The sequence below is a fragment of the Oncorhynchus mykiss genome, chromosome 2, assembly GCF_013265735.2.
Source record: "Oncorhynchus mykiss isolate Arlee chromosome 2, USDA_OmykA_1.1, whole genome shotgun sequence".
NCBI lineage: Eukaryota > Metazoa > Chordata > Actinopteri > Salmoniformes > Salmonidae > Oncorhynchus > Oncorhynchus mykiss.
The window spans coordinates 82,902,851-82,926,717 of NC_048566.1; the positions used below are offsets into that span (position 1 = coordinate 82,902,851).

The following is a 23,867-nucleotide window of genomic DNA, read 5'->3' on the forward strand; positions in this document are numbered from 1 at the left end:
TTTCTTTTGATTTTCCCATGACAAGCAAAGAGGCACTGAGTTTGAAGGTAGGCCTTGAAACACATCCACAGGTACACCTCCAATTGACTCAAATTATGTCAATTAGCCTATCATAAGCTTCTAAAAACCATTACATTTTCTGGAATTTTCCATGTTGTTTAAAGGCACAGTCAACTTGGTGTATGTACACTTCTAACCCACTGGAATTGTGATACAGTGAAATAATCTGTCTGTAAACAATTGTTGGAACAATTATGTTTCATGCACAAAGTAGATGTCCTCACCGACTTGCCAAAACTATAGTTTAACAAGAAATTTGTGGAGTGGTTGAAACACTTAGGTTGGAGTCATTACAACTCATTTAAGTAATATATATATATATATATATATATGTGTTCTTAACCGACTTGCCTAGTTAAATAAAGGTGTAAAAAATATTTTTATTTTTTTTAAACTGCCAAATCGGTGTCCAAAAATACTGATTTCCGATTGTTATAAAAACTTGAAATAAGCCCTAATTAAATCGGCCATTCTGATTAATCGGTCGACCTCTAATGCACACAAACATATATATATACACATACATACATATATATATATATATATATATATATATATATATACATATATATATATATATATATATATATATATACATATATATATATATATATATATATATGTGTATATATATATATATATATATATATATGTATATATATATATATATATATATATATATATGTATATATATATATATATATATATATGTATATATATATATATATATATATGTATATATATATGTATATATATATACATATATACATATATATATATATATGTATATGTATATATATATATATATATATATATATGTATATATATATATATATATATATATATACATATATACATATATATATATATATATGTATATATATATATATATATATATATACATATATACATATATATATATATATATATACATATATACATATATATATATATATATGTATATATATATATATATATATATATATATGTATGTATGTGTATATATATATGTTTGTGTGCATTAGAGGTCGACCGATTAATCAGAATGGCCGATTTAATTAGGGCTTATTTCAAGTTTTTATAACAATCGGAAATCAGTATTTTTGGACACCGATTTGGCAGTTTAAAAAAAATAAAAATATTTTTTACACCTTTATTTAACTAGGCAAGTCGGTTAAGAACACATTCTTATTTTCAATGACGGCCTAGGAACGGTGGGTTAACTGCCTTGTTCAGGGGCAGAACGACAGATTTTTTTACCTTGTCAGCTCGGGGATTCAATCTTGCAACCTTACGGTTAACTGGTCCAACACTCTAACCACCTGCCTCTCATTGCATTCCACGAGGAGCCTGCCTGTTACGCGAATGCAGTAAGAAGCCATGGTAAGTTGCTAGCTAGCATTAAACTTATCTTATAAAATACAATCAATCATAAATCACTTGTTAACTACACATGGTTGATGATATTACTAGTTTATCTAGCGTGTCCTGCGTTGCATATAAACGATGCGGTGCGCATTCGCGAAAAAGGACTGTCGTTGCTCCAACGTGTATCTAACCATAAACATAGATGCCTTAAAATCAATACACAAGTATATATTATTAAACCTGCATATTTAGCTAAAATAAGGTTAGCAGGCAATATTAACCAGGTGAAATTTGTATGTTTATGAGTATCTTTAGATTTGGATATATTTTGTCAACTGGATAAACATTTACTGTCCCTCACTGGCTGTCTGATGCTACACATAGAAATTGGTGCCAACATCGTAAAATCCTCTTTCTTATACAGAGCACTTTCCAGCCAGAGAAACAATGCATCGCAACGCGTCTCAGCTCGATCTCTTGGAAGTCAGAGCCAGCTCCCAGAGTTGCATGGCTGCCATAAATGCTTCTTTTCTTCACAGATAAGTGGCCCTCAGGACAGTATTTTTCTGCTGCATGTACCAGGAGATTGCCTGCCTGCCTAACAGAGAGAAACCAGAGTTCAGCAAAGGGCAGGGTTTTGTATGTCAGGGTTGTGTTCATCAGGGCACACATCAGAAAACGTTTTAAAACATTTCTCAATTTAAATGAAAATAGGCATTTCTTATTGGACAAGTCAAACTTGTCCCTCACTGTTTCAGTCCATTTTCTTCTGTTTGGTGCCTGATTAAATATGACCTGGGAATAGCTTAGTGCTCTGTGCTGTGCAGAGGATGGGTTGTGATGCTTTCTTAGCCTGAAGAGCCCAAAGCTGAAAAGCCATTAGTGAGAGTCTCTCTCCCTTCTTTCCCTTGAGCTCATTACTCTGCCCCAGTGGATTGCATGCCAGAAGTTTCCTCTTGAGGACAAGAGCGTTTGTGAGAGACTATTGAATAATGTTTTTACTCAGTAGAGTACTGTAGGTCTGAAAAGCATAGTCTTTCAGACAGCTGCCATTACTGTGCAGTGTGTTGTGGCTTGGTATTGTCATTGTGATTTTTTTTTTGCACACTTTCCTACAGTCTTTGTAAGCTTGTCAGTTCAAACCCCTTTCAGCGTCAACAATAGCTGATTGTGTCTTCTTGCACTTAGTAGAAGTGGCGCTTATGGAACGCACAGAGACTTGATGTGTGTGGCAGGGTTTCCATTAGGAAAAAGTACAACGTGCCCGGGAAGCATCCAATAAAACTTCATTTTCAAACATTTGCCAACATGCAATACAGTACCTGTCAAAAGTTTGGACAAACCTATTCAAGGGTTTTTCTTAATTTGTACTATTTTCTACTTTGTGGAATAATAGTGAAAACATCAACTATGAAATAATTCTTTAAAGTTGCCACCCTCATATGCTGAGCACTTGTTAGCTGCGTTTCCTTCACTATGTAGTCCAACTCATCCTAAACCATCTCAATTGGGTTGAGGTCGGGTGATTGTGGAGGCCAGGTCATCTGATGCAGCACTCAGTCACTCTCCTTCTTGGTCAAATATCCCTTACACAGCCTGGAGGTGTGTTTTGGGTCATTGTCCTGTTGAAAAACAAATGATCGTCCCAGTAAGTGCAAACCAGATGGGATGGAGTGGCGTGTCACTGCAGAATGCTGTGGTAGCTATGGTGGTTAAGTGTGCCCTGAATTCTAAATAAATCACTGACAGTGTCACCAGCAAAGCACCCCTACACCATCGCACCTCCTCCGCCATGCTTCACAGTGGGAACCACACATGCGGAGATCATCCGTCCATTGCTCGTGTTTCTTGGCCCAAGCAAGTCTTCTTCTTATTGATGTCCTTTCAGTAGTGTTTCCTTTGCAGCAATTTGACCATGAAGGCCTGATTCACGTAGTCTCCTCTGAACAGTTTATGTGTATGTTACTTGAACTCTGTGAAGCATTTATTTGGGCTGCAATTTCTGAGGCTGGTCACTCTAATGAACTTATCCTCTGCAGCAGAGGTAACTCTGGGTCTTCCTATCCTGTGGCGGTCCTCATGAGAGCCAGTTTCATCATAGCGTTTGATGGTATTTGCAACTCCACTTGAAGAAACTTTCAAAGTTTTGGAAATGTTCCACATTCACTGACCTTCATGTCTTAAGGTAATGATGGACTGTTTCTCTTTGCTAATTTGAGCTGTTCTTGCCATAATATGGACTTGGTCTTTTACCAAATAGGGTTATCTTCTGTATACCCAGCCCTACCTTGTCACAACACAACTGATTAGCTCAAACGCATTAAGAAGGAATGAAATTCCACAAATTAACTTTTAGCAAGGCACACCTGTTAATTGAAATGCTCTCCAGGTGACTATCTCATGAAACTGGTTGAGAGAATGCCAAGCGTGTGCAAAGCTGTCACCAAGGCAAAGGGTGGCTACTTTAAATAATTTCACATAGAAAATATATTTTGATTCATTTAACACTTTTTTGGTTACTACATGATTCCATGTGTTATTTCATACTTTTTGTGTCATCACTATTATTCTACAATGTAGAAAATAATGAGAAAAAAACTATTGAATCAAATCAAATGTATTGATATAGCCCTTCGTACATCAGCTGTACAGAAACCCAGCCTAAAACCCCAAACAGCAAGCAATGCAGGTGTAGAAGCACGGTGGCTAGGAAAAACTCCCTAGAAAGGCCAAAACCTAGGAAGAAACCTAGAGAGGAACCAGGCTATTTGGGGTGGCCAGTCCTCTTCTGGCTGTGCCAGGTGGAGATTATAACAGAACATGGCCAAGATGTTCAAATGTTCATAAATGACCAGCATGGTCGAATAATAATAAGGCAGAACAGTTGAAACTGGAGCAGCAGCACGGTCAGGTGGACTGGGGAGTCATCATGTCAGGTAGTCCTGAATGAGTAGGTGTGTCCAAACATTTGACTGGTACTGTCTACACTGAGTGTACAAAACACAAAGCTCCTTCCATGAAATGCACAAGCTATGATCCGTTATTGATTTCACTTGTCAAATAACATTTTATTTGCCATGTCACACGTAAAACTGAAAGCGTGATCCACCACATTTAACCATGGAAAGAGGTCTGGCGATATGGCAGAATGTGTAAACATTGTAGTTATTCGCTCCGCAAGGCAATCAAACAAGCAAAATGCCGATACAGGGACAAGGTGAAGTCGCAATTCAACGGCTCCGACACATGACGTATGTGGCAGGGTCTACAGGAAATCACTGATTAAAAAACAGCCACGTCACGGATATCGACATCACACTTCCAGACACTAAACACCTTCTTTGCCCGCTTTGAGGATAATACAGTGCCACCGTTGTGGATCGCTAACAAAGACTGCAGCCTCCCCTCTCCTCAGTGGCTGAGTAAAACATTTAAACTTGTTAACCCTTGCAAGGCTGCTGGCCCAGACGGCATCCCTAGCCGCGTCCTTAGAGTATGCGCATACCAGCTGGCTGGTGTGTTTCCAGACCTATTTAATCGCTCCCTATCTCAGTCTGTTGTCCCCACATGCTTCAAGATGGCTACCATTGTTCCTGTACCCAAGAAGGCAAAGATAACTGAACTAAATGACTACCACCCCGTGTCATCATGAAGTGCTTTGAGTGGCTTGTCAAGGATCATACCACCGGCACCTTACCGGCCACCCTAGACCCACTTCAGTTTGCATACCTCAACAGGTCCACAGATGATGCAATCGCCATCATACTGCACACTGCCCTATCCCATCTGGACAAAAATAATACATATGTAAGAATGCTGTTCATTGACTACAGCTCAGCATTCAACATCATAGTACCCTCCCAAGCTGGAGGCCCTGGGTCTCAACCCCTCCCTGTGCAACTGGGTCCTGAACTTTCTGATGGGCCGTCCACAGGTGGTGAAGGTAGGAAACAAGGGTGTGTGCTCAGCCCTCTCCTTTGTACTCCCTGTTCACCCACGACTCCGTGGCCATGCATGCCTCAACTCAATCATCAAGTTTGCAGACGTCACAACAGTAGTGGACTTGATCACCAACAATGACGAGACCAGCCTACAGGGAGGAGGTGAGGCCACTCGGAGTGTGGTGTCAGGAAAATAACATCACTCAACATCAACAAAACAAAGGAGATGATCATGGACTTCAGGAAAGCACCCCCTTATTCACATCAACGGGACAGTAGTGGAGAAGGTGGAACTATTTCAGTTCCTCGGCGTACACATCACGGACACTGAAATGGTCCACCCACACAGACAGCGTTGTGAAGAAGGCGCAACAGCGCCTCTTCAACCTCAGGAGGCTGAAGAAATTTGTCCCGTCACCCAAAACCCTGACAAACTTTTACAGATGCACAATCGAGAGCATCCTGTCGGGCTGTATCACAGCCTGGTACGGCAACTGCACCGCCCTCAACCGCAAGGTGGTGCGGTCTGCACAACGCATCACCGGGGCTAAACTACCTACCCTCCGTGACACCTATAGCACCCAACATCACAGGAAGGCCAAAAAGATTAGCAAGGACAACAACCACCCGAGCCACTGCCTGTTCACACCGCTATCATCCAGAAGGCAAGGTCAGTACAGGTGCATCAAAGCTGGGACCGAGAGACTGAAAAACAGCTTCTATCTCAAGGCCATCAGACTGTTAAATAGCAATCACTAACTCAGAGAGGCTGCTGCCTACGTTGAGACCCAATCACTGGACACTTTAATAAATGGATCACTAGCCACTTTTAAATAATGCCACTTTAATAATGTTTACATATCTTACATTACTCATATCACATGTATGTACTATATTTTATACCATCTGCTGTACCTTGCCTATGCCACTCGGCCATCGCTCATCCATATATTTATATGTACATATTCTCATTCACCCCTTTAAATTTGTGTGTATTAGGTAGTTGTTGGGGAATTGTTAGATTACTTGTTAGATATTACTGTGCTGTTAGAACTAGAAACACAAGCATTGTTTTGATATTTTAACCTGCGTGTCGTGATCGTGTTTGGTGAAGGGGGACAAAATACATTTATGCTCGATGGCGCGCTCAGCCAGTTTGGGTTCCGTGTTAAGCTTAGTGATGAGCTTGGGGGCACAATAATGTTTAACACTGAGCTGTAGTCGATGAAGAACGCAACTCAATATTAGGAAGAATTTCTTCATGTTTTGAACACTGTGTATATTACTTTGACATTTATTTTAATTTTTTAAGTAGCGCACCTTGTGTGCACATTTGGTAATACCGTATGCCCCGGTATGGTACAGAAATTGTATTATGACGGTATCAAAATCTGGATATTGCCCAAACCTACTTGGGATTATCCTTGTGAATCAACAGACGCTGTGACGCAATGTGTTTTAAGCAGTCCTGGGTTCAAATACTATTTGACATCTTTCAAATATGTTTAGTGTTTGCTTTAGCCTGCCAGATGGGCGGGGTTTGCATTTGTGTGACTTCCATTGTACCAGGCAAGCTCTATCCATCCCAGCTGAAGTTTTTGTAATGATAGTAAATTAAATAGTATTTGAACCCAGATCTGGCTTTCACTGTGTAAATGCTGGCTGCAAACAGTTGTTTATGAGCGATCAGTGGAACATACCTGCAGAGTAAGCACCCTACCACTATTCAACGCCAGCCATGCTCAGCTGGAGTAAGCTCTGTGTTTACATACGATGAGACAATGGAGGCATTCCAAGACCAGGGCTGAGTGCTGTGGTCTAATTAAGCATGCTTTGTTAGTTGTCGAGCCGTTGCGTATACAGCACTAACACGTTGAATGCATGGAGGCCTTGACGGGTGATGCAATGTCCAAACAGCTCAGCTAAAAGTGTTCATGACATGATTTCTAAACCTGTGAACTTACAGTGGATGACAAGTGGGCAGAAAACTTAAGAGCAGTGAGCACATCTGTTGTGGAGATGCCTGTCTGTTTGAAGTGTGTTGAGGGCAGGTGTCAGCCATGCATGCCACTATTTGTCTCCAGAGATGTGCTGAATATAGGGTTTTGGTGGGAGGGTTGTTGGCATTGTGCCTTTTAGTATTTTATTTCACCTTTATTTAACCACGTAGGCTAGTTGAGAACAAGTTCTCATTTACAACTGCGACCTAGGCCAAGATAAAGCATAGCAGTGTGAACAGACAACACATGGAGTAAATAATAAACAAGTCAATAACACAGTAGGGGAAAAAAAGTCTATATACATTGTGTGCAAAAGGCATGAGGAGGTAGGCGAATTACAATTTAGCAGATTAACACTGGAGTGATAAATGCTCAGATGGTCATGTGCAGGTAGAGATACTGGTGTGCAAAAGAGCAGAAAAGTAAATAAATAAAAACAGTATGGGGATGAGGTAGGTAAATTGGGTGGGCTATATACCTATGGACTATGTACAGCTGCAGCGATCGGTTAGCTGCTCAGATAGCAGATGTTTAAAGTTGGTGAGGGAGAGAAGTCTCCAACTAAAGGGATTTTTTCAATTCGTTCCAGTCACAGGCAGCAGAGAACTGGAAGGAAAGGTGGCCAAATGAGGTGTTTGGCTTTAGGGATGATCAGTGAGATACACCTGCTGGAGTGTGTGCTACGGGTGGGTGTTTCCATCGTGACCAGTGAACTGAGATAAGGTGGAGCTTTACCTAGCATGGACTTGTAGATGATTGAGCCAGTGGGTCTGGCGACGAATATGTAGCGAGGGCCAGCCGACTAGAGCATACAGGTCGCAGTGGTGGGTGGTATAAGGTGCTTTAGTAACAAAATGGATGGCACTGTGATAAACTGCATCCAGTTTGCTGAGTAGAGTATTGGAAGCTATTTTGTAGATGACATTGCCGAAGTCGAGGATCGGTAGGATAGTCAGTTTAGTAAGTTTGGCGGCGTGAGTGAAGGAAGCTTTGTTGCGGAATAGAAAACCGACTCTAGATTTGATTTTAGATTGGAGATGTTTGATATGAGTCTGGAAGGAGAGTTTACAGTCTTGCCAGACACCTAGGTACTTATAGATGTCCACATATTCTAGGTCGGAACCATCCAGGGTGGTGATGCTAGTCGGGCTTGCGGGTGCAGGCAGCGAACGGTTGAAAAGCATGCATTTAGATCATAGCCTTGCTGTAAATCGTCCTCACTCTGTTTTTCCAATATATTCTCCAGTGCAGTGTTGAGAACCCAGCTATCACCAAGGGTGTTTTAAAACTTGGTCCCTTTCAGCCAATTTTTGTGGACTCGCTTAATATTTTGTGCAGTGTGAACACTCCAAAGGAGTCACACTAGACTACTGCAACACTGTTTCCCATGCCATAAACCCTCATATTGGTGCCACAAAAGAGAGGTGATCTGCAGGTTTACAAAAAAATACTGTTTTTGGATATTGATTAGCGATTGTCAAAGATACACAAAAATGTTAATGTACTGCTGAAGTCTGAAGTTTATTTACACTTAGGTTGGAGTCATTAACTTGTTTTTCAACCACTCCACAAATGTCTTGTTAACAAACTATAGTTTTGGCAAGTCGGTTAGGACTTTGTGCATGACACAGGTCATTTTTCCAGCAATTTTTTATAGGCAGATTATTTCACTTATAATTCACTGTATCGCAATTCCAGTGGGTCAGAAGTTGACATTCACTAAGTTGACTGCCTTTAAACAGCTTGGAAAATTCCAGAAAATTATGTCATGGCTTTAGAAGCTTCTGATAGGCTAATTGACATCAGTTGCGTCAATTGGAGGTGTACTTGTGGATATATTTCAAGGCCTACCTTCAAACTCGGTGCCTCTTTGCTTGACATCATGGGAAATCAGCCAAGACCTCAGAAAATACATTTTAGTTCTTTACAAGTAGGGTTCATCCTTAGGAACAATTTCCAGACGCCTGAAGGTATCGCGTTCATCTGTACAACAATAGTATGCAAGTATAAACACCATGGGACCACGCAGCCGTCATACCGCTCAAGTATGAGATGCGTTCTGTCTCCTAGAGATGAACGTACTTTGAGAAAAGTGCAAATCAATCCCAGAACAGCAGCAAAGGACCTTGTGAAGATGCTGGAGGAAACAGGTACAAACGTATCTATATCCACAGTAAAACGAGTCCTATATTGACATAACCTGAAAGGCCGCTCAGCAAGGAAGAGCCACTGCTCCAAAACCACCATAAAAAGCCAGGCTACGTTTTGCAACTGCATATGGGGACAAAGATCATACTTTTTGGAGAAATGTCCTCTGGTCTGATGAAACAAAAATAAAAGGGTGAGAGGAGGGGAGGCTTGCAAGCCAAAGAACACCATCCCAGCCGTGAAGCACGGGGGTGGCAGCAGCATATTGTGGGGGTGCTTTGCTGCAGGAGGGACTGGTGCACTTCACAAAATAGATGGCATCATGAGGACGGAAAATGATGTGTGTATATTGAAGCAACATCTCAAGATATCAGTCAGGAAGTTAAAGCTTGGTTGCGAATGGGTCTTCCAAATGGACAATGATCCCAAGCATACTTCCAAAGTTGTGGCAAAATGGCTCAAGGACCACAAAGTCAAGGTATTGGAGTGGCCATCACAAAGCCCTGACCTCAATGCTATAGAAAATTTGTGGGCAGAACTGAAAAAGCATGTGTGAGCAAGGAGGCTTACAAACCTGACTCAGTTACACCAGCTCTGTCAGGAGGAATAGGCCAAATTCACCCAACTTACTGTGGGAAGCTTGTGGAAAGCTACCCAAAACGTTTGACCCAAGTTAAACAATTTAAAGGCAACGCTACCAAATACTAATTGAGTGTATGTACACTTCTGACCCACTGGGAGTGTGATGAAAGAAATAAAAGCTGAAATAAATAATTCTCTCCTATTATTCTGACATTTCACATTCTTAAAATTAAGTGGTGATTCTAATTGACCTAAGACAGGGAATTTTTACTTGGATTAAATGTCAGGAATTGTGAAAAACTGAGTTTAAATGTATTTGGCTTAGGTGTATATAAACTTCTGACTTCAACTGTATGTGTGGAGTTCAGATTATTTGTTTACTATATGTAATTCATAGGCTAAGAGTGCTTCATTAACTGTTAATTCGATTGTGGGATTTAAATAGTGTGAGAAAGCAACATTTTTTGGTGAGAATCACAACGGGGTACAAAAAAAATCAATTCTAGCTCTTAAAGGGGCAGTAGGTCTTCCATATAAAACAACTTGTTGCATTCCACTTGTACTAATTTGCATGATATTGATAAAACAAACCAGGCTTAATTTTTTAAAGGTAGGCCTACTGTACTTTTATTTTCATATGAGCGGGTTAATCATTCATTTTTGGTAGGCTAACTTTACTTGAAGAAATGCTCTTAGCCACTCTGCTTTTGTCTTGAAGCTAAAATGTAATGAGTGTAGCCAACAGACGAGAAAATAAACCCTTTAATTGTCTGCACATCTTGCATTATTCAACAGTGTAATATAGTTTGGTTGCAGTATTCAATATTATAAACTGGGTTGTTCAGTCCCTGAATGCTAAATGGCTGACAGCCGTGGTATATCAGACTGTATACCATGGGAATGACAAAATATGTAATTTTACTGCTCTAATTACATTGTTAACCAGTTTTTTATAATAGCAATAAGGCACTTTGTGGTATTTGGCCAATATACCAATGCTAAGGGCTGTATCCAGGCACTCTGCGTTGCGTCGTACATAAGAACAGCCCTTAGCCGTGGTATATTGGCCATATACCACACCCCTCCGTGCCTTATTGCTTAATTATAAACTTGTTGGTTCGAGCCCTGAATGCTGATTGGCTGAATGCCGTGGTATATCAGACCGTATACCATGGGTATGACATAACATTTTATTTTTACTATTCTAGTTACGTTGGTAACCAGTTTGGAATAGCAATAAGGCACTTTGGGTTTTTGGTACTGTATGTGGCCAATATACCACGGCTAAGAGCTGTGTCCAGGCACTCCGCATTGCACGTGCTTAAGAACAGCCCTTCGATGTGCCTTATTTCTTAAGTGTAATATGTTTAAGAGGAAAGGTTTGTCATTGTTGAATAGTTTGTGCTTACTGGTTACTTTGATATTTACGGTAAATTTGAGCTGCGGACCATGTAATTTGAGCTGCGGACCACATGTAATGTGAACTGAAAAGTAGATCTCTCTTTCACCACCCTGCCCCTCACTCTCCTTCATATCTCATAGTGGGAATGGGGCCTAATAGCATATTTCCCTTGACCTTGAAGAGTTCCTGGTCTTTTTTTGTATTGTGCTGAGTCAAGTGCAGTCTACTGTGGCTGTCTAATGAGTGAAAAGATTAAATAATTTTTTTTTTTTTTAGCTGATTTTTGACGTGAGACAAGTCTGTTTCAATCTCCAATCTCTCTGTGATCTTTAAAGCCTTCAACGTTTTGCAGCTTTCATCAGTGATGATGCAACTTTTAGAAAGAAAAGCGAATGACTTTTGTTGTGCTTTATGACAGTTTTGTGTCACTGATGTTCATTGTCTTGGTGACATGATTAGGCTAGTTCTATTTTTGGTCGTGAGTTTGGGAATATTTTTACCTTTTGAAATGACTTCAAACAATGGCCTGATACAAATCCAAACTATTTAGAAAAACAACTGCTTCTGAAAGTTACTAAATAAAGATTTGCCAGGAACTCTGGAATTACATTTCTGGGAGAGAGAAAAGATAAGAGTGTTAGAATGGCAACTCTTGAAAGTGTTTAACAGAAATCCTGTTAATGACTTTAAAATGGCTGATTAGCCCCAAAGTATGTATGGAGACCTTTTGGGGGGTAGCGTTAGCAGAGCACACATGTTTGTGCTCTTTTGAAAATAGCAGCTAAATACTAATTTACTTAACACAGCTCGTTAAGTTAGTGTGAAGTTAATTTCAGGCCTTCTCTCAAAAACCTAGGCAGAGATTTTTGGTTGTTAGCTACTGTAGCCTAAATCATCTCAACAAAATTTCCAATTTACACACCACAATTTGCGGAAGATATGAATGACTCATAAATCATCTGTTAACGATAAAACGTTGTATGATGTTGGTGTTTTCAACAGCATTTTCAACACTGTAAGCAGGGAAAATCCTGATGCATTCATTGCTTGTATTTTCCATAAGGAAGATGTTGACCACAGGAATGCTGAAATGACAGTGGTAGGTGGCTGGGTGGTTTCCATAAAAAGTAGAACAGTGTTACACCCTAACACATTGGGGTCCTCCCCCCAGGAAGTGAGTCAGCAGCCAGTGAAGGAAAGCTCTCAGGAGTGGAGTTTACCTTGGCCCATACCATGGAGAACACTGCACTGTGTGAGTGGGACAGTGGGAAGGGGAAAGGGGGATACCTAGTCAGTTATACAACTGAATGCATTCAACTGAAATGTGTCTTCCGCATTTATCCCCACCCTTCTGAATCAGAGCGGTGTGGGGGGCTGTCTCAATCGACCGTGATTGTCTGAGAAGCAGGCAGAACCTTATGGACTCAAATTGTAAAGCAGTGTCGTACTCATGCAAGACCATTGTAGCTCAAAACATAAATTCTCGGAGAATGTAGTTTTGGCATAGAAAAGGCCTGTATTGTTAGTGATGAGTCTCTCTCTCTGTGTGTGTGTGTGTGAGTGTGTGTGCGTGCGCATCCTTTTGATTAGGAAGCTAGACAGAGAATGGCCTTGCTGTGCTTTTTGGGCCTTTCTCCAAACTAGGGCCCAGAAGATGTTTCCTCGCTGGTCTCCAAAACAAAGTGTCCAGTGTCCATAGCGGTGGCTCACTCACTGTGCCAATAAATGGGGTAAATGGCTTAATTATTATTCTAAATGTGTGTCCAATGACCCACGCCTGACAGGGTAACCTAGGGAACACAGGAAGGGCTTAAGATTGGCCAACATTTCACCTCAAGCACAAGGAGATCATATTTCTCGTTTGGATGTTCATTTGAACCCCACCGGCTGCCGTGTATTAAAAACACGTTCAGGTTCAAATGTTTGCATGTTTAAAAAGAAACAGTGCCAGAGTAGGGAGTAAAGTTGTTCATTTTGATGTTGCCTCAAGACACTTTCATGTTTTGCTAAATCCTCCTTATCTTACGGTCTTTCATGGCTCCAGCCAAAACTGTGTGCATGTTTATTTAATTTTTTTGATGCGTTATGATTCTTAAACTTACGCACCTGTCAAACACTAGTACTAATGGTTATTATGTGCAGTCAAATTGAATCCAGAGTACTTCTTACACTTTTCTTTCTGGCCAAACTGATTTAACAACCAAATGTATAATAAAATAAAAACGTGTTATTTGAAAGGCTAATTTCTCATTTCATGCACCAGAGATTCCATTCCCCTTGCCTTTGAGCATGCCGGGCCTAATTTCTGGGGTATAGATTATGAAATGACAAGCTTATCAACACCGCTCCTTATTGAGGTGTACAGTCGGGAGCTGCTGCTGTGGCTTTGTTTTAAGACTGCTCTGGATTTACGACATGGCTGCTCAAAAGTTGTTCCAATGTTTGATACTACTGAATCCAAAGATGTCTGGCTATTTGTATTTTCCAAAAGAGAAACATTAACTATGCACAACATCATTTTTACAACATGATTCTGGTCCAGAATGCCCTGCACTTATTTTCTTTATACTTGGATTATTTACAGTTCCTTGTTTTGCCGCCCTTGTACACACACAGCGCCACTAGTACTGTAGCTTATTTATGACGACTGACATTTACGGTGTTGTGGAGACAAGTCCATGTGAAATACAGACTATTTACAGAATACAGATCTATGAATGACATTTCTCTAAGATGATGATGCTCCATTTGTCACGTCTCCTCCATGATATGACGTTATTAACTGCAAGTCTACACTCACATATTTCTGTCTCAACAGTTGTCTACTTAGTGTAAACTATTCTACCCAACCATGTGTTTTCATGACCGGCTATGTTGTCAGCACCATGTATGACTAAGAGGAATCCTTTTAAGTTCTAATGGTATTCTTCTTGTTGCTACCATGTTGTCATTTGGTGTTGCTACCATGCTATGTTGTCTTAAGTCTCTCTATGTAGTGTTGTGGTGTCTCGCTTGTTGTGATATATATATATATATATATATATATACTGCTCCAAAAAAATAAAGGGAACACTAAAATAACACATCCTAGATCTGAATGAATGAAATATTCTTATTAAATACTTTTTTCTTTACATAGTTGAATGTGCTGACAACAAAATCACACAAAAATGATCAATGGAAATCAAATTTATCAACCCATGGAGGTCTGGATTTGGAGTCACACTCAAAATTAAAATGGAAAACCACACTACAGGCTGATCCAACTTTGATGTAATGTCCTTAAAACAAGTCAAAATGAGGCTCAGTAGTGTGTGTGGCCTCCACGTGCCTATATGACCTCCCTACAACGCCTGGGCATGCTCCTGATGAGGTGGCGGATGGTCTCCTGAGGGATCTCCTCCCAGACCTGGACTACTCCTAGACAGTCTGTGGTGCAACAGTCCTAGACAGTCTGTGGTTGGTGGATGGAGCAAGACATGATGTCCCAGACGTGCTCAATTGGATTCAGGTCTGGGGAACGGGCGGGCCAGTCCATAACATCAATGCCTTCCTCTTGCAGGAACTGCTGACACACTCCAGTCACATGAGGTCTAGCATTGTCTTGCATTAGAAGGAACCCAGGGCCAACCACACCAGCATATGGTCTCACAAGGGGTCTTCTGAGGATCTCATCTCGGTACCTAATGGCAGTCAGGCTACCCCTGGCGAGCACATGGAGGGCTGTGTGGCCCCCCAAAGCAATGCCACCCCACACCATGACTGACCCACCGCCATACCGGTCATGCTGGAGGATGTTGCAGGCAGGAGAACGTTCTCCACGGCGTCTCCAGACTCTGTCACGTCTGTCACGTGCTTAGTGTGAACCTGCTTTCATCTGTGAAGAGCACAGGGCGCCAGTGGCGAATTTGCCAATCTTGGTGTTCTCTGGCAAATGCCAAACGTTCTGCACGGTGTTGGGCTGTAAGCACAACTCCCACCTGTGGACGTCGGGCCCTCATACCACCCTCACGGAGTCTGTTTCTGACCGTTTGAGCAGACACATGCACATTTGTGGCCTGCTGGAGGTCATTTTGCAGGGCTCTGGCAGTGCTCCTCCTTGCACAAAGGCGGAGGTAGCGGTCCTGCTGCTGGGTTGTTGCCCTCCTACGGCCTCCTCCACGTCTCCTGATGTACTGGCCTGTCTCCTGGTAGCGCCTCCATGCTCTAGACACTACGCTAACAGACACAGCAAACCTTCTTGCCACAGCTCGCATTGATGTGCCATCCTGGATGAGCTGCACTACCTGAGCCACTTGTGTGGGTTGTAGACTCCGTCTCATGCTACCACTAGAGTGAAAGCACCGCCAGCATTCAAAAGTGACCAAAACATCAGCCAGGAAGCATAGGAACTGAGAAGTGGTCTGTGGTCGCCACCTGCAGAACCACTCCTTTATTGGGGGTGTCTTGCTAATTGCCTATAATTTCCACCTGTTGTCTATTCCATTTGCACAACAGCATGTGAAATTTATTGTCAATCAGTGTTGCTTCCTAAGTGGACAGTTTGATTTCACAGAAGTGTGATTGACTTGGAGTTACATTGTGTTGTTTAAGTGTTCCCTTTATTTTTTTGAGCAGTGTGTGTGTGTGTGTGTGTGTGTGGATAGATAGAGATATATCTCTATCTATCTCTCTATCTCTATCTATCCATACACACACACATATATATATATATATATATATATATATATATATATATATATATATATATATATATATATATACATATATACATATATATATATATATATATATATATACATTGCCTTGCGAAAGTATTCGGCCCCCTTGAACTTTGCGACCTTTTGCCACATTTCAGGCTTCAAACATAAAGATATAAAACTGTATTTTTTTTGTGAAGAATCAACAACAAGTGGGACACAATCATGAAGTGGAACGACATTTATTGGATATTTCAAACTTTTTTAACAAATCATAAACTGAAAAATTGGGCGTGCAAAATTATTCAGCTCCCTTAAGTTAATACTTTGTAGCGCCACCTTTTGCTGCGATTACAGCTGTAAGTCGCTTGGGGTATGTCTGTCAGTTTTGCACATCGAGAGACTGACATTTTTTCCCATTCCTCCTTTCAAAACAGCTCGAGCTCAGTGAGGTTGGATGGAGAGCATTTGTGAACAGCAGTTTTCAGTTCTTTCCACAGATTCTCGATTGGATTCAGGTCTGGACTTTGACTTGGCCATTCTAACACCTGGATATGTTTATTTTTGAACCATTCCATTGTAGATTTTGCTTTATGTTTTGGATCATTGTCTTGTTGGAAGACAAATCTCCGTCCCAGTCTCAGGTCTTTTGCAGACTCCATCAGGTTCTTCCAGAATGGTCCTGTATTTGGCTCCATCCATCTTCCCATCAATTTTAACCATCTTCCCTGTCCCTGCTGAAGAAAAGCAGGCCCAAACCATGATGCTGCCACCACCATGTTTGACAGTGGGGATGGTGTGTTCAAGGTGATGAGCTGTGTTGCTTTTACGCCAAACATAACGTTTTGCATTGTTGACAAAAAGTTCAATTTTGGTTTCATCTGACCAGAGCACCTTCTTCCACATATTTGGTGTGGCTTGTGGCAAACTTTAAACGACACTTTTTATAGATATCTTTAAGAAATGGCTTTCTTCTTGCCACTCTTCCATAAAGGCCAGATTTGTGCAATATACGACTGATTGTTGTCCTATGGACAGAGTCTCCCACCTCAGCTGTAGATCTCTGCAGTTCATCCAGAGTGATCATGGGCCTCTTGGCTGCATCTCTGATCAGTCTTCTCCTTGTATGAGCTGAAAGTTTAGAGGGACGGCCAGGTCTTGGTAGATTTGCAGTGGTCTGATACTCCTTCCATTTCAATATTATCGCTTGCACAGTGCTCCTTGGGATGTTTAAAGCTTGGGAAATCTTTTTGTATCCAAATCCGGCTTTAAACTTCTTCACAACAGTATCTCGGACCTGCCTGGTGTGTTCCTTGTTCTTCATGATGCTCTCTGCGCTTTTAACGGACCTCTGAGACTATCACAGTGCAGGTGCATTTATACGGAGACTTGATTACACACAGGTGGATTGTATTTATCATCATTAGTCATTTAGGTCAACATTGGATCATTCAGAGATCCTCACTGAACTTCTGGAGAGAGTTTGCTGCACTGAAAGTAAAGGGGCTGAATAATTTTGCACGCCCAATTTTTCAGTTTTTGATTTGTTAAAAAAGTTTGAAATATCCAATAATTGTCGTTCCACTTCATGATTGTGTCCCACTTGTTGTTGATTCTTCACAAAAAAATAGTTTTATATCATTATGTTTGAGGCCTGAAATGTGGCAAAAGGTCGCAAAGTTCAAGGGGGCCGAATACTTTCGCAAGGCACTGTATCTATATATATATCTATATATCTATATCCCAGCCCCCATCCCTGCAGGAGTCCTTTTGGTAGGCCATCATTGTCAATAAGAATTTGTTCTTAACTGACTTGCCTAGTTAAATAAAAAATAGCCAAAACCTAGCCATGTTTTTTTATGTCCTTGCGCATTCTGGTTCTTAGCAATCTCTTAGAGTGGCTTTTGTGTCAGCAACCCAGTAATTATATTTTCCTGTGAAACACTGAGCCGACTGACGATAAAGTGTTGCATATTTCTTAGCAGAAATTTCCTCCCCTCACTTCCTACCTTTTCAGACTCCATAGAGTTAGTTTTTAAAATGTATATGTATTTTTTTTACTTCAAAATCTCATAAAAGCTCTTGCTCTAGTGATGTGGAGATTACATCTAAGTAACTACAAGCCTGTACCTATGGCCAGCAGTTTTTCCCGACCACGGCTCAGTGGGCAAGAGCATGGCACTAGCAATGCCACGGTCATGGGTTCCAACCCACAGGGATCACATACAAAGAATGTATGCACTCACTGCAAAGTAAGTCAGTCATTGGAGGCTGCTGAGGGAAGAAATGGGTCAAATGAAATGGCATCAAACACCTGGAAACATGTTTGTTGTAGTTGATTCCATTCCACTGATTCCGCTTAAGTCATTACCATGAGCCCTTCCTCCCCAATTAAGGTGCCACCAACCTCCTGTGAAGTCAATAATAAGTGCCATGTATTGCCTAACCCTCTAGTGGGTCAGGAAAAACTCCTAGCCCTTAATTACATATAGCTTAATGGTTCATTGTCCCGTTTTCTTTCTCCCAGGGTGCCCACTGAGTGTTGAAGATGATGTCTGATGCCAGTGACATGTTGGCAGCAGCCTTGGAGCAGATGGATGGGATAATAGCAGGTAAGAATCTCTGTCACTGCTGCGTTGGCATGCTGAAGAACAACGACTGATCTGTCAGCATCACATTCACTGGCGCAACACTATCGGAGTTGGATAGTTAGACCTGGGACTGTGTTAACAAAGAGTCTGAGTAGGAGTGCTGATGATTCGGGATCAGTTTTGCCTTTTGGATCATAATGATTAAGATTATACGGACGGGGGCGGAGAGCTGATCCTAGAGCAGCACTCTTCCTCTGAGACACTTGACGCATACAGAAATTAATTTCCAGTACAATATGCCTTTCTCAATACTCACTGAAGGATTAATGGTCATACCTGGCCCAACCAGTGTAGCTCTGCAACACACATTTCAAGAGGCAGAATAAATTTTTTAGACTGGCCAGTTAACTGTGAATACCAGATCATTATGATGATCACACGCTCAGGCTAGTTTGAGCAAGTACTATCCCCTCATGTCGCTATCGCTAATGTTAACTGTTTTTGATGATCATGTTTTCAGACAGGAACTAAAAAAAAATCTTCAAGAAGTGGACATTTCCCATTGTGGTTTGATAGCGGAATTCAACATGTGGCAGTTAAATGTAGTACTGTAGCTGATGGGGATAAATGTAAAGCCCATCTCGGTACTTCAGTATGGCTGTATTAGTACAGTAATGTTAATGCACAGAGTCAGCATAGACGCGCTTTAAGGCTAATCTTATTTTATGCATTGGGTTAATTATAGGCCTGACATTTCAGTTAACTGTCCGATCACATGATGTCTACGTTTCCCAAGTAACTCTAGCCTTTCTGTCCTCATTCAAGCTCTTTCTCTCTCTCTCTTGTTCTCTCTTTCTGTCTCTCTTTTGCTATCCCACTCTTTCTCTGCCTGTAGCTGTGTTTCCCTGTAGAGTCTTGTGTGTAAATTAGCTAGATTTCCTCACTTGTCGTGTTGGCTAGTTCCTGTAATGAGGAGCAGTGACGTAATGGTATAACCGAGAGTTATTTTCACTCTACTCTAGAAATGCAGGGCTGTTGTGAACCTGTTATACATTGCATAGAATGTCCTCTTTCTTGGGCTAAAATACAACATAGTCAATTGATGAAGTTGTACCATTTAATAGACCTTATAAATGACTGAACTTCTTTCATGGGGAGGCTAACTGCAAATAGAGAATCTTTCTCCATCTTTAAAGTATAGAAACTGTTTAATTGAGTGTTTTCCCCCCCAGGCTCCAAGGCTATGGACTACTCTAACGGGCTGTTTGACTGCCAGTCGCCCACCTCTCCCTTCATGGGCAGCCTGCGGGCGCTGAACCTGCTGGAGGACCTCCGGGGCGTGCTAGAGCTAATGGACACAGAGGAGAGGGAGGGCCTGCGCTGCCAGATCCCTGACGCCACCGCAGACAGCCTGGTGGACTGGCTGCAGCAGGGACACCTGATGGTGAGACCAGTCAAAAGTAGTGCACTATATAAGGAATAGGGTGCTGTTTCAGATGCATCCACCCATGATGTTGATGATAAATCTCTGTGGTTGAATGTGCTGTATCACAGTGTAGGGACTGCAAAGTCTTCCTGGTTTCGCTGGTACTAAAACTTACTTTATCTAGAACCTTCTCAAAGCCATGTGTATGAAATCCTTTGTCACATCTAGTGACTTGGGAGAGACACACAAATCTGTGATGAGAGGACTAAGAGAATGTCAGACGTACTGTAAACCGACATGGGAGACGACTGTTGCATTAATTTAAAGTTCATGTTCAGCTCCGATGACATCCCTCATCACATTAGTCTCCACAGCGGTGTCATGTTACGGCTGGTGTTTGTCCAGACATGTCACGGAATGTGTAAATATAGGCCTGCTGTGGTGATTAACGGTGTGATAAGGTTAGATCCACAAAGGGGACATCTGTTGTTGTGGTGATTTATGGTGTGATAAGGTTAGATCCACAAAGGGGACATCTGTTGTTGTTGTGTCCCTCGTGTTATTCCCTCGTGTTATTCCCTCCTGTGTCACTACAAAAACAACATGTCTGAGACTCGTCTGGTGGGGAATCTGGGATGGTACGTTGAAGAGCTCTACTGCTGTGTATGTGTCACGCCCTGACCTGAGATATCTGTTTTCTTTATATTTTGGTTAGGTCAGGGTGTGACTAGGGTGGGTACACTAGTTTTGTATTGTCTAGGGTTTTTGTATTGTCTAGGGTTTTTGTAATTCTATGTTGGCCTGATATGGTTCCCAATCAAAGACAGCTGTTTATTGTTGTCTCTGATTGGGGATCATATTTAGGTAGCCATTTCCCTTTGGTGTTTGTAGGATCTTGTTCTATGTTTAGTTGCCTGTCTGCACTATTCGTAAAGCTTCACGTTTCGTTTGTGCTTGTATATTTTGTTTTGCTCAGTTTCGGTTTTATTAAAAACATGTGGAACTCTACTCATGCTGCGCCTTGGTCTCATTTTTATAACGAACGTGACAGTATGAGGGTTAAAGGAGAAGTATGGTATGAGGGGATACATTATCACAGACATTTCCTGGTCAGTTTTAGCAGCAGAGTAGTAATATATAAACCCTCTAAATATTGATCAAGGGAAATGTTGGTTGGGGTTGAAGCTCCATTGGGCAACTAGAGGATCTTGCTGTAGAGCAACCAGCCAGCACACCCATATCAAAGGCAGTTGGTTAAAACGTTGATTCTTTGTGCCGACTAATAGTATATGAATGATTAAGCCTATATATTTTGCTCTCTGCGTGTGCTCTTCGTTCCATTCTGTTTTGTAGCTGTTTTACAGCAGGAATGTTTCTGGAACACTGAGTTCAAACTAACTATGTGAAGCCCATCTGGCCATTGATCATCTTGTTCAGTTCTTCAGCCTGTCCTCGCTTTGAATTTTACAAGAACACCTCTAATATGAGTCTCCAATGTCCACGAACAGGTCCTCAGAGTTTACAAAGCAAACATCTCCCTGAACTCTTAGAGTATGCTGTAGTCAATAAGATAAAAGCCAGGGTTTGTGACAGACCGCTGTGAGAAACAACCCACTGATGTGGTGGGAACCAACTGCTTGCTGCAGAGACCACTGGGATCTGGGCCACGGGAAATGCCAGAGGCTGTGTGTACATTAGTAACTCTCTGCTGAAACCCATTCTGTATGTACACAAGTAACTCTCTGCTGAAACCCACTCTGTGTACATTAGTAACTCTCTGCTGAAACCCATTCTGTATGTACACCAGTAATTCTCTGCTGAAACCCACCCTGTGTGTACACTAGTAACTCTCTGCTGAAACCCACTCTGTGTGTACACTAGTAACTCTCTGCTGAAACCCACTCTGTGTGTACACTAGTAACTCTCTGCTGAAACCCACTCTGTGTACACTAGTAACTCTCTGCTGAAACCCACTCTGTGTGTACACTAGTAACTCTCTGCTGAAACCCACTCTGTGTGTACACTAGTAACTCTATGCTGAAACCCACTCTGTGTGTACACCAGGAACTCTCTGCTGAAACCTACTGTGTGTACACTAGTAACTCTCTGCTGAAACCCACTCTGTGTGTACACTAGTAACTCTATGCTGAAACCCACTCTGTGTACACCAGTAACTCTCTGCTGAAACCCACTCTGTGTGTACACTAGTAACTCTATGCTGAAACCCACTCTGTGTGTACACCAGTAACTCTCTGCTGAAACCCACTCTGTGTGTACACTAGTAACTCTCTGCTGAAACCTACTGTGGGTACACTAGTAACTCTCTGCTGAAATCCACTCTGTGTACACTAGTAACTCTCTGCTGAAACCCACTCTGTGTGTACACTAGTAACTCTCTGCTAAAACCCACTCTGTGTGTACACTAGTAACTCTCTGCTGAAACCCACTCTGTGTGTACACTAGTAACTCTATGCTGAAACCCACTCTGTGTGTACACCAGTAACTCTCTGCTGAAACCTACTGTGTGTACACTAGTAACTCTCTGCTGAAACCCACTCTGTGTGTACACCAGTAACTCTCTGCTGAAACCTACTGTGTGTACACTAGTAACTCTCTGCTGAAACCCACTCTGTGTGTACACTAGTCTCTTTAACCATTTAAGGTGTTGCAGGCAAAGGAATGGGCAAATGCAACATCAATCACACAAAGCGGTCACTCGAAAGACTTGTGCGATTTGTTGTCTGATAATTGTCCGTGTTTAAGGCACTTCCAATATGCCGTGTTCACCCTAGGACATATTCCAGTGTACCAGAGGTGCCACAGCATCGATCTTTAGCTTGATCTGACTTGATCTTGACACATTAAGCACTGAGCATGTCATAAAGCTTTACCAGTGTAATAGAGGCTTCATCTCAGAACCTAAAAAACACCTCTTGGGTCCACGCTGTCCAGCTACTCATAACTTGATGAACATTTATGTTTAACGGTCTATCACAAAATACTATTGGAGGATGTATGTTAACACTCACAGACCAATCAAAAGTGCCACTCTTTCACTGACTCTTCATGTTGTCTTCTGTGCCTGCCTGCAGTCCAATGGTCACCACATCTCCATGGGTGGGGACCTCTACCAGGAGAGACTGTCTCGGCTGGAGGGTGACAAGGAATCCCTGGTGCTTCAGGTAGTGTCCAGTACACAACAACATGTCATAGCCAGTAGCCATCTTACCAAGGAAGCCTAAATGGCTCATTTAAAGGGCTTTACAACAAAATTAATTATCAGCAAGTTACCTTTTTATTGTAATGAACTTAGCTTTGTCCCAGAACTGATTGCGCTTACAATAGCCAACTTACAAAAATGTTTGGCATGACAATGACCTCCTAACCTGCTACCAAAACCTGCGGGCTCTCCTTCACCGCAACCAATGTGAGTAAAACATTTAAACGTGTTAACCCTCGCAAGGCTGCCAGCCCAGACAGCATCCCTAGTTGCGTCCTCAGAGCATGCGCAGACCAGCTGGCTGGTGTGTTTGCGGACACATTCAATCGCTCCCATCCCAATCTGCTGTTCCTACATGCTTCAAGAGGGCCACCATTATTCCTGTACCCAAGAAATCTAAGGTAACTGAGCTAAACGACTATTGCCCTG

At 41.7% G+C, this 23,867-nt stretch overlaps 1 protein-coding gene across 8 annotated transcripts in view; it reads left to right on the top strand.

The window, feature by feature from the left end:
- ppfibp1b (PPFIA binding protein 1b) overlaps positions 1-23,867 on the top strand; it is a 60,343-nt gene that overhangs the window by 9,082 nt on the left and 27,394 nt on the right. For all 8 annotated transcript variants that reach the window (XM_036956773.1, XM_036956806.1, XM_036956779.1 and 5 more), the window contains exons 2-4: positions 18,729-18,813; positions 20,025-20,236; positions 23,311-23,400. In XM_036956773.1, the coding sequence (XP_036812668.1) occupies positions 18,750-18,813; positions 20,025-20,236; positions 23,311-23,400 (366 nt within the window). In that variant the 5' untranslated portion in view covers positions 18,729-18,749. The remainder of the gene's footprint in view (positions 1-18,728; positions 18,814-20,024; positions 20,237-23,310; positions 23,401-23,867) is intronic.